At 34.4% G+C, this 11,001-nt stretch overlaps 1 protein-coding gene across 1 annotated transcript; it reads left to right on the top strand.

Annotated features, from left to right (window-relative positions):
- The first annotated feature begins 2,335 nt into the window (after positions 1-2,335).
- Positions 2,336-10,690, top strand: LOC111434226 (pentatricopeptide repeat-containing protein At1g30610, chloroplastic). The gene is given in 10 exon segments (XM_023071624.1): positions 2,336-4,015; positions 4,979-5,170; positions 5,736-5,817; positions 5,939-6,130; positions 6,980-7,093; positions 8,153-8,243; positions 8,313-8,470; positions 9,398-9,829; positions 10,188-10,502; positions 10,505-10,690. Coding segments are annotated over 10 exon segments (2,733 nt in total). The 5' UTR covers positions 2,336-2,945; the 3' UTR covers positions 10,592-10,690.
- The last annotated feature ends 311 nt before the right edge of the window (positions 10,691-11,001 follow it).

The following is an 11,001-nucleotide window of genomic DNA, read 5'->3' as shown; positions in this document are numbered from 1 at the left end:
AAAAAAATAAAAAAATTCCCCATTTGATTATGATAAGAAGTTTCCTAGAATTGTTTTTTTTATAATTTTTTTTAATTTTCACGACCGCGTTAGTAAAAGAATCATTAGCTATAATTCATATCTTATCGACCAAATTATACTCAGATTTACCCTAAATTAATCTTAATAATACAGATTAAGAGTTCGACTTATATTAGATTAATTAACGTAGGTTCTTAATTAATTCGGAGTGAGTTTGATTTAAGTTATTTTAAATGTCAGCACTTATTATTTAATTTTTTTGATGATGATATTTTAATATATAAATCAAACGATATAATAAAAATAATGAACGAGTCCAATAGAATTTAGTTTTGACTTTTAATTTTTTAATTTTTTTTTAATAAGATAAGAACAGAATCACTAAATTGATTAATTTTTTAAAATGGATATTATAGGAAAACCTTGTTTTCCAAGTAATGCAAAAAAGCAAAAAAGCAAAAAAAAAATAAAATAATAATAATTAAATTAATTAAGACCAAGAACAAGTCATCAAAAATATAATTTTTAATTAAGAATATCTTTTTTCTTCTCTCTCCTCATTTTTTTTCTCTCTCTCCTCTTCGTTAACTTATGCAAGTACCTTATAGTACACAAGAATTTGACAAAAAAAAAAAAATAATAATAATTAAAATTGAGTTAAAATATTAATTATAGGGTTGAATTTATTTCAAATGTAATTTTATAGCCACATAAATTAAAGTTGTGGCCATATTATAGATATTTCCACGTTATTTACCTCCAAAATTTCCCTTTTTTTTTCAAATAAATGGTGGGGAAAAGAGCTGACTTTTATTTTAAAAAATGACCTAACTTTGCTTTATTTATTTATTTTTTAATTTTTAAATTTCAATATTATTTGTGGAAATAGGTGGTTTTGGATCATATTTTTGTCTTGTTGCCCTTTTTTTTTCTTTTTTTTAGGTAATTATGATTATGATTTTGATTAAAAATATTCATAATTTATTATATATAAGCAAAAGTTTAATTAAAAATCAATTTTATCTGTTGATTTGATAAAGCGATACGATAACGTTGGAGTGAGAGATAGTGCGTTCATACTCTTTTGATATTAGACGTTTTTATTATTTATTTATTTATTTACAGATATTGATGGAAGATATATTTTATTCTTATGTCCATAATTTAGAGGTTTTTGGGCTTTTGGGTTAATTTGGAAGCCCGTGATTGAATGATACTTTTTTTGGGTTGGGTTGGGTTGTGTTAAAAAATTTTTTTAGACCAATCTGAATTTTCGAGTTGATTTGGTGAGTGATTGGACCTGGTTGGATATGTGTTGTATACATACCCTTGGCCCTGGCTTGGTTGGACACGTTAACTCGTCGTCGGACGACACAGAAAAGGAAAGTCCTGCATGATATCATGACGAACATAAATATCAAAGACATGCGTCTGTACTAAGATAATATAACAGGGAAGTATCCTGATGCACATGACATATATGCATGCATGAGGTCCCCATGATTTATATGCGTAGCATAGCATTAACATCATTCCTTTTCTCCTTTCACCCATGACATAGTGTATATGCATCATGTATACATGATAGTCATCACATGACCCGTCGCATATCTTTACATGGCAAGACATAGCATGACATGGTATTTGATAAGCGCCAATTTGCAAAGGTAGAGGTTCTTCTAGGATCTTTGCAAACTTTCATGAACAAAGCTAACTTAACGAATGATTAAAAAATAATTTAGAGACTTATTGGATTAAAATTGAAATATTAGAGTACGGTTTAGATAATGCCCGACATTAAAGTGAAGGTCCAAACTCAGTCGTAGTCTAGTCTCCCTACGAGCTTAAGTCACTGTTTGGGTCTGCGTCAGCTGACCCAACGTACAATAGTCAAGCACCCGACCCGACCTTTAAGTTAGACTCATTAAATCAATGTTTGGATTGAACTTAGCGTACTATTGGATCTCGGTCAGACGGGTCGGATCTATAATAACCAAGCCCATGACCCAACTTTTTAAATTTTACTCATTCAATCCAAGTTTGAATTTCTGCCCTTTTTTTTTACTATCATTTTCAATTTTTTTAATTATAATTTTCAAGAATGATTTGAATGGTTGATCAAATTTCAAAAATTAAGAGAAAATCTTAAAATTTTAATTTAGTATTTTTAAAACAACCAGTGAACAATAAATTTTATAAATATAAAATTTTACAACTAAAACTAAAAATTTATATTTATTAAACTCGTTTAAATATATATATATATTTTTGAAACTTTTTAAAAAATTCATAATTTAACCAAAAAAAAAAGGAAGATAGAGTGAATATTTATCCGAATTGCTATTCCATAGAAGGAACTAGCGTTCGTCTCTCCGTCGAGCTGCGCCGGCGCCGATAGCCGGAGAAGGTTTAGACAATTGCCGGACGAGGTGTGGACGACTGCCGGACAAGGTGTGAACGATTGCCGGACAAGGTGTAAACGATTGCCGGACAAGGTGTGAACGATTGCCGGACAAGGTGTGAACGATTGCCGGACAAGGTGTAAACGATTGCTGGACAAGGTGTGAACGCTTGCCGGACAAGGTGTGAACTCTTCTATATAATCATAGAACGGAATTGCAGAGGTTAAGTATTATCTAAGTTTTCCACGGAGAATTAGGTCGTTGCAATATGATAAAATGCTCTTTGAGCCGCAGATAGAACAAGAACAGCCGAGAATGATGATGTAATCATATTGCAAGATTCAGGGAGGGATTGTTCCTCCGTCATTCTGGAAACTACTCCAATTGCTGTCATACAAAGAGCAGTTAGTTTTTTCTTGCTTTTACCTTTGCGTTTTGATGTTTACTCCGTGTTTCTACTTTGTGCCTGAGATTTCGGTTGGAGTATATTGGTATTATTCATGAACTAGGAGAAGTTCCAAAATGGTGGGAGTAATAATGGCGAATGCAAATTTGTGCATCCCTTGTTGTGAAGGAAATGGATTTCCGGCACTGTATTGTACCCAGAATTCCCATTATTTATTAGGGTTTTCGGTTTTTCCTAGTTCGGTATCTGGAAGTGGCTTAAATTTTGGCAGTGCGAAGAGCAGAGTTTTAAGGCACAGGGGACATAAATGTGGAGCAATTAAGGCTTCATCAAAGGGAGAATCTGATATTCAATTGGCAAGTGGGAATCTCCTCGAAAAGGATTTTCAGTTTAAGCCATCTTTCGATGAATATGTGAGGGTTATGGAGTCCGTTAGATCTAGAAGGTATAAGAGGCAGTCGGACGATCCTAATAAGATGAAGGAAAATGCGAGTGCAAAGAGCGCTGAAAGCACTTTCATTTCTAACATAGTGACTGATGTTCAAGGTAATATGGACGTAAAGAACAAGGTTGTATGTGTTGATGGGGAGGATTTGTTTGATAATTCAGAGAAAATTACACGTAAAACAGATTTGTCGGGAAATAAATTTGATAGCAAAAGGAAAGGGGTTACAAGATCAAAGGATGAGCTTAAAGGCAAGGTGACACCTTTTGAGTCACAGGTAAATGATAAACAACATGAAGAGAAAAGGAATGGAAACTGGTCGAATTACATTGAGCCAAAAGCAACTAGGTCGAACCATGATAAACGACTTCATTTTAAGGCTAATACATTGGATGTGAAAAGTGAAAGCCACGGAGTACGTTATGGAAGTTCCATGAAAATATCGGACAAGATTTGGGCCGATGATGACTCTAAACCAACTAAGGATGTTCTGAAGGTTGGGAAGTATGGTGTTCAGCTCGAAGGAAACTATATTCCCGGTGACAAGGTTGGTAGAAAGAAAACTGAGCAGTCCTACAGAGGGTTATCCAAAAGTGGTAAGCGGTTTCATGAATTTACTGAAGAGAGTAGCTTAGAGGTCGAACATGCCGCCTTCAACAGTTGTGATGCAGAAGACATAATGGACAAACCAAGAGTTTCAAAGATGGAAATGGAAGAGAGAATCCAAATGCTCTCTAATAGGTTTGCTGTCCCTTGCTCACTTCTCTTGCTGAAAGTTTAAAATTAACTTGATACAAGTTTGAGACCACAACTAATACCTTATTTGGTATGCTTGCTTTGTTTTTTTGGGATTTATTATTTGTCCTCGTACTTGACTTACAAGCGAATTGTAATATTGAACTTTCAGTTCAATCCAATTAAACTTTGAACTTGAATAGTCAGTGAAATTAATGCTCTCAATTAGTTAAATCTCAATGGACGAGGTTGTTTTTGTCTGGTTTCTCTGGTTGTATTTTATAGTTTGGTCAGGATATTTTATTGTTAAGTTCAGGTGCTTTTTTTCAGGGTTGAGTTTAAGTATTTCTGTGGAATTTTTTGTGTTGTGCTGCTTGAATTTCAGGTAATTTATAGGCAATAATCTAATTTAGTTTGAAGATTATTAACTTCACCTCTTATTCAATTATGGATTTTTGTGTTCAATCTAAAAACTTAGAAGTCTACTAAGCTAAATATAGGAGAGGTAAAAATGAAAATTTCTCCTTTTATTCCTTCTCCTCCCCTTTTTCCATCCTTGTTTCAATAATATAATGGAGTATTCTCGTAGAACTTGCATTTGGTTATAACTCAATTCCATTGAGTAATATATGTTAATGCGTTCAAATGATGGTCGTGGACTGTTACTAAACTATTGTTTATATTTTCTTTTTATCTCTCACACATACGCTGCTGGCTCTTGAGCTATTCATTATATGCTGACCTCTCACAAAATCATCTCCAACATCTTTTATGATTTGAAATTAATTACTAATTTGCACTCGACTGTACTACGAGGGGATTCCATGAATACGAATAAAATATCAATTACTTGAATTTTGTGGATTATATCAATTGTAATCACATTTACTTTTCAATGATAGTAACAAAGACTTAATGCTTCATTAGTCTTTTCATATTAATTCATTTGAATTGAACTTTTTTTAACAGATTAAATGGTGCAGACATTGATATGCCTGAGTGGATGTTTGCTCAAATGATGAGGAGTGCAAAGATTAGATATTCAGATCACTCAATATTAAGGGTTATTCAAGTGTTGGGTAAGCTAGGAAATTGGAAACGAGTGCTGCAAGTCATCGAATGGCTTCAAATGCGTGAACGGTTCAAGTCACATAAGCTGAGGTGTTTCCCTATTTCTCACCTTTACTGCTTGATTTATGTAGTGAAAGTTCTTGCCATGATACTTTAAAAGAATAACAATGGCCTGCAATGCCTTTCCTCTGTCTAGAACTGTAACTTAGATTTCTACTTGTTGGGCCTTTCATTAATTTTCAAGATCACAAGTGAGAGGGAGTGTTTGGGGCGGGCATGGGTGCTCTGAGTCTAGGAAAACAAAGCTCCAATTCCTGGTCAGAGATGCCCATAGGGCATGGTGGGATGGGAAGCTTCCTATTTCAATCCCCATTCCAGTAAAATATCTCATTCATTTTTACGGGATTGGGTTCCCGCCATGAATTTTTTCGCATTATTTATACATATATATACATACATATATGTATCTTAAAACATGTTCATTTTAAATAATTTTTGGTTGATCAGTGATCCAACAAAAAGTCTTCATCCTAACCTTTCCTAAAGAGTAAATAGTCCTGTACCCCTAAAAAAAAATATAATTGGAGTCTTAAAATGGAAAAGATATTCTTTCTTGCATTGCCCTGTCACCATGTATGTTCTCTAACTTCCACAGATTTATATACACCACTGCCCTTGATGTACTTGGAAAAGCGAGGAGACCTGTGGAGGCACTCAATGTATTCCATGCAATGCAGGTTGGCAGATAACTACCTTCATTAGTATTTGCACTCTTGGTCTGTGCATGTTAATGTAAATAGACGTGGAAATTGATAGAATTAGACTAACCCTGGTTGGTTCATCTCCGTTTCCCTTCAGCAACACTTTTCCTCATATCCTGACTTAGTAGCATACCATAGTATTGCTGTCACTCTTGGACAAGCAGGATACATGAGGGAACTCTTTGATGTGATTGATAGCATGCGGTCTCCTCCAAAGAAGAAGTTCAAAACAGGAGCATTTGAAAAGTGGGACCCACGGCTGCAACCTGATATAGTTATCTATAATGCGGTGAGTCGTAATTGATTGGTCAATTTACATTTTACAGATAATATTTGGTTAATGTAAAATATTGAGCAATTTGGTGTAAAAAATGTTAAAGAGCAATATAATCTTGTTATGAATATTTTCCTAGCGTGTTCAGTTGTTTTGCTCATGAAATATTTACTTTTAGATAGGGAAATTCAATTTTTATAAGAATCTAGTGGATATTTACTTATCATGGTTCTATTATTAAGGATATATATTTTGTTTACATATTGGGATTGACTTCCTTTTTCATTCATTTTTTTTTTCTTTTGGATAAAAGCACCACGTTTATTAAGATAAATGGAAGAAATATAAGAAGAGGCCATTGGAAAAATCTAGGCTCTACAACAAAAATGGGCAACTGAAAAAAGAGAAATATAGACTTAAAAACATGTCAAAAAAGGAGAAAAATCTCAGTAGTTCCAAAAATATAAAGGGGTCTAGTGAAGTGTGAACCAGTGGCAATCTGTACATCCAGAGGTTTTTTCTTTTGGTAGGAGCTTTCAACATTTTATGTAGTTAGTATGAAAATACCGAGTCTTCAAAGAATTGTTGATTTTCTTTACGTTTTCATTTTCCACCCAAATTATTCTTGCTATTTCCCATTCTATTTATTTCATAGTATTTTAATTTGCTTCATCATTAAGGTATATTCTCCATTGCACCCCCCATTTGGTGCAATATATGTTTTTCTTTTAAAAGTAATATTCGAAGTGCTATGAAATGCTAATAAAAAACAAAAGGAATCGTAAATTCTTTGTGGAAATATAACTTGCATGTGTTTCTTTCGAGTTCTTCATTTATAGTTGCCTTTTTATTTCTTGCTTTCAGGTTCTAAATGCTTGTGTTAAGCGAAAAAATTGGGAAGGGGCATTTTGGGTCTTGCAGGAACTAAAGGAACAGGGTCTACAGCCTTCTACGACAACATATGGATTGGTCATGGAGGTGGTTGATTCTTTAGTTTCTTTCTATTGTTCACGTGGTTTGCAAGTCCACTTCGAAATTTATAATGATTTTTCTAATGCTTGAGATGCTGTGAATGAAAAATGCTTGGTTTTGCGCACCCAATAAGGAATTTTCACTCATTAAGTTGCTTTGAATCCAGTCAGATGTTAGCATTAAAATTTTGTTCTTACCTTTTGATCAGTAGAAGTTAAATGGTTTATAGCATGGACACAGAGTGGACGTATTGGGTTGGGTTCTAGGTTTTGAAAGAGGATTTGTCCTGTTTGTAAAAGGTTACTGTGAAGTAAGGCACTAAATGGTAAGCCTAGAAAGTGCACCCTTGGACTTGGCCAAGGATGCATTTATGATTAGATTATGCCTTCACTTATCAGAAGCAACTTTTGAAGGATTAGTTGCGTTTATCCTTCATTTGGATATTAAGAAGCTATTTGGTCGAAGGTTGAGTTCGGTGTGTACTTAAGTTCACAAGTTCATGATTTTTGAAAAGAAGTTTTTAGTTCATGCACCGTTTAGAATGAATTAAATTAACCCATTTCTAAAACCAGTTACCTTATTGTTTTCACAAGTGTTTTTTTTTTCTTGATAAAACAAAAGGTCATTTGTTTAAGTCAGTCTTAAACTGCCCCTAGATTTCAAGTTAGTTAAAGACATAATTTGATCGGCCTGTACTTCCACTATTAAAATTTTAAAGTCATGCTACCACGACTCGAAGGTTTTGGAAGCATCTAGGGCACTACACTAGCTTCTGATTTTACATCTCTGACTTGCTTTTGATCGCTTCTGTCTTTTGTGTTGTTTACTTCTGAACTTATAACTTTTAAAATTGATATCTTCTTGGTGATATTTTAGTAATGTGTTTCCTGGTGTAATTTTGCTCGGCACTTCGGTCTGTATTCTGCTTCTTGTTGTAGTATCTTAACACATTTTAGTGGCTAAACTTAGTTTATTTGATTGTGCTGAATTTCCATTTAACATGCAAGTAAGCCTATAGTTGAAATATTCTATTTTATAAATGAAACATTTTTCAATGACTTATAGGTGATGCTTCAATGTGGCAAGTACAACTTAGTTCATGAGTTCTTCAGAAAAGTGCAGAAATCTTCAATTCCTAATGCTTTAACATATAAAGGTAGCCGCAGTGTGCTTATTTGTTTTCAGTTATATATTTGCTGAACGCTTTAGCTTGTCAAAATTCCAGTTCTTGTCAATACACTTTGGAAAGAAGGTAAAACAGATGAGGCTGTGCTGGCCATTCAGACAATGGAAAAACGAGGAATAGTTGGGTCTGCAGCTCTTTATTACGACTTTGCTCGTTGTCTTTGCAGTGCGGGTAGGTGCGAAGAAGCCCTGATGCAGGTATTTCGTAGTAACATTTTGTTGTTTCTTTCCGCCTTTTTTTTATAATTATTTTTTCTCTAACATTTTTCAAAAATTTTCTTTTGGTTTTTTCTTAGTGAATTTTTTTGTATATATTCTTCTTGATTATTTCCATGAGTTGGTTCAAAATGATTTCCTTGGCGTTTGAGCTCTCATCTCCTAAGAATGGAGAACTGGTCTATTATCTAAGGAAATTAGTTGACCTGACTCAATGATGAGTTAAACGATGTAAGGATTTGGTTTTATATTTATCGCTCCCCTTTTTTTGCTCAAGGAATATTGAAGTTAGCTTATAACCGTATCTTAAAAATGTCAAAACCTTTGAGGCTGCTGAGGATCCCAAATTGAAAAAAATAAAAGAGATTTCATAATTTTTGTTAGATACATGAGTTACACCTCTCATTGCCAATTGGTTTTGAGATGGAATCCCATGTTACTTAATTCAATATTAGTCATAAAACTTAAATGGGTATTCGGTCCAAAAAAAAAAAAGGATCCGATCCAAGAATGGTGATCCCAAAGAGGCACCATCTTGAGGTAGTATGTTGAGGATCCTACATCGAAAAGATGATGAGGCCTCATAATCGTTATGAGACACATGGATTACTCCTCTAATTGCCAATTGGTTATGAGATGGAACTCCATGTTTATCTAATAGAGCCTGCCTTAATGCTATCTACAATTTTATGATTGATCTGTATTGTCAAATTGTAATGCTTTGCCTTCAGACCTCTCCTTCTCGTGAATTGCTGGTACCTTAATATTTTTGGCCTCTCCATGGGGAGGTCAATTTTACTTCTTTATAGCTCTAATTGTTTGACTACACTTCCTGATTGCAGTATAGTTAGACGAATTATAGTTCGTGTATAATTTAGGTACCTTACAATGACCTTGCTATGTTTACAGATGGAGAAGATATGTAAAGTTGCTAATAAGCCTCTTGTAGTGACTTACACCGGTTTGATTCAAGCTTGTTTGGACTCAAAAAACTTACAAAGTGCAGTCTATATATTCAACCACATGAAGGCCTTTTGCTCCCCCAATCTTGTTACTTGTAATATACTGTTGAAAGGTTACTTGGACCATGGGATGTTCGACGAAGCTAAAGAGCTGTTTCAGAATATGTCAGAAAATGGACGAAATATCAGCGCTGTATCTGACTATAGGGATCGAGTATTACCAGATATCTACACATTCAACACCATGCTAGATGCATCCTTTGCAGAAAAGAGATGGGATGATTTCAGCCATTTCTATAACCAGATGCTTCTTTATGGGTATCACTTCAACCCAAAACGTCATCTGCGGATGATAATGGAGGCTGCTAGGGGTGGAAAGGTGGAATTTTTAAATACAACTCGTGTTTTCCTTGTTTCTCCTTCCTTTATAAGATGGCTATAGGAAAGTTGCTCATAATTGATGATATTTTTTAAATATCTGCTGATTAAGTCGTATGTTGGCTGCTTCTACTGAAGACGTATGTATAACATCGGTTTCACATTTGTGTCTGGAAGTCGAGTTCTGCTGCTGTTCGTTAAACCAGTGATTATACTGAGAATTGAAACTATATTTCTCTATGATCTGTGGATAATTTTGTGTAATTTCCTGCACTACCAAGGGAGTAAACTAGTGCAAGTTGGTCGTTTTAATTCGTTACGTGTTTGCTCTCAATTAATCAAGGACTTTTGTTCAACAGGATGAGCTACTGGAAACAACATGGAAGCACTTAGCTCAGGCTGACCGGACACTGCCACCACCGCTCATCAAAGAAAGGTTTTGCATCATGCTGGCTAGAGGTGACTACTCTGAAGCTCTCTCTTGCATTTCTAAACACCATAGTAGCGATGAACATCATTTCTCTAAGTCTGCTTGGCTAAATTTACTGAAAGAGAAAAGGTTTCCCAAGGATAGTGTTATTGAGTTAATTCATAAGGTTAGTATGCTTCTTGCTAGAAATGACTCACCAAATCCAGTGCTTCAGAATCTGTTATTGAGTGGTAAAGAATTTTGCAGAGAAGTAGAATTAGTGTAGCTGACCCTAGACTTGAAGAAGTTGTTTGTACAAATGAATCCCAATCTGCTACTGTCATGCATGTTTAGCATAATTTGAGAGGAAATAATGTTCTTTGGTTCATTCCCTTGTTCTTAGGTTATGTATTATATAAAGGAACTAGAAAATGAAAATCATTATTCCTATAACTTCTTGATTTAAGGAATAGAAATTTCTAAAGGATCGATCAACTTTAGTGGTCGAAAAGGCTTTAATCATCTGGTCGTGAGGTGATGGAAAAGAAGAGGGAAAGGACTCGGGAGTAAATGTATCATTTTGAAACATAGAGACTAAATAGAAACTAAACTCTAAACTCGGGAGAAGAAGGGTAACATTTTAGAATAGACACCGAATGAAAACTAGACTTATAACCAACTAATCAGAAGGGTATTTTGTTTTTTAATACGAGTTTACTTCGTTAAAAATAAAACCCTAAAAAGAGCATACGACACATTATGGC

Source organism: Cucurbita moschata, unplaced genomic scaffold, assembly GCF_002738365.1.
Source record: "Cucurbita moschata cultivar Rifu unplaced genomic scaffold, Cmos_1.0 Cmo_Scf00044, whole genome shotgun sequence".
In the NCBI taxonomy this organism is placed as follows: domain Eukaryota; kingdom Viridiplantae; phylum Streptophyta; class Magnoliopsida; order Cucurbitales; family Cucurbitaceae; genus Cucurbita; species Cucurbita moschata.
Note: the sequence above shows the minus strand (reverse complement) of the source record. Positions and strands in the feature narration are given on the sequence as shown.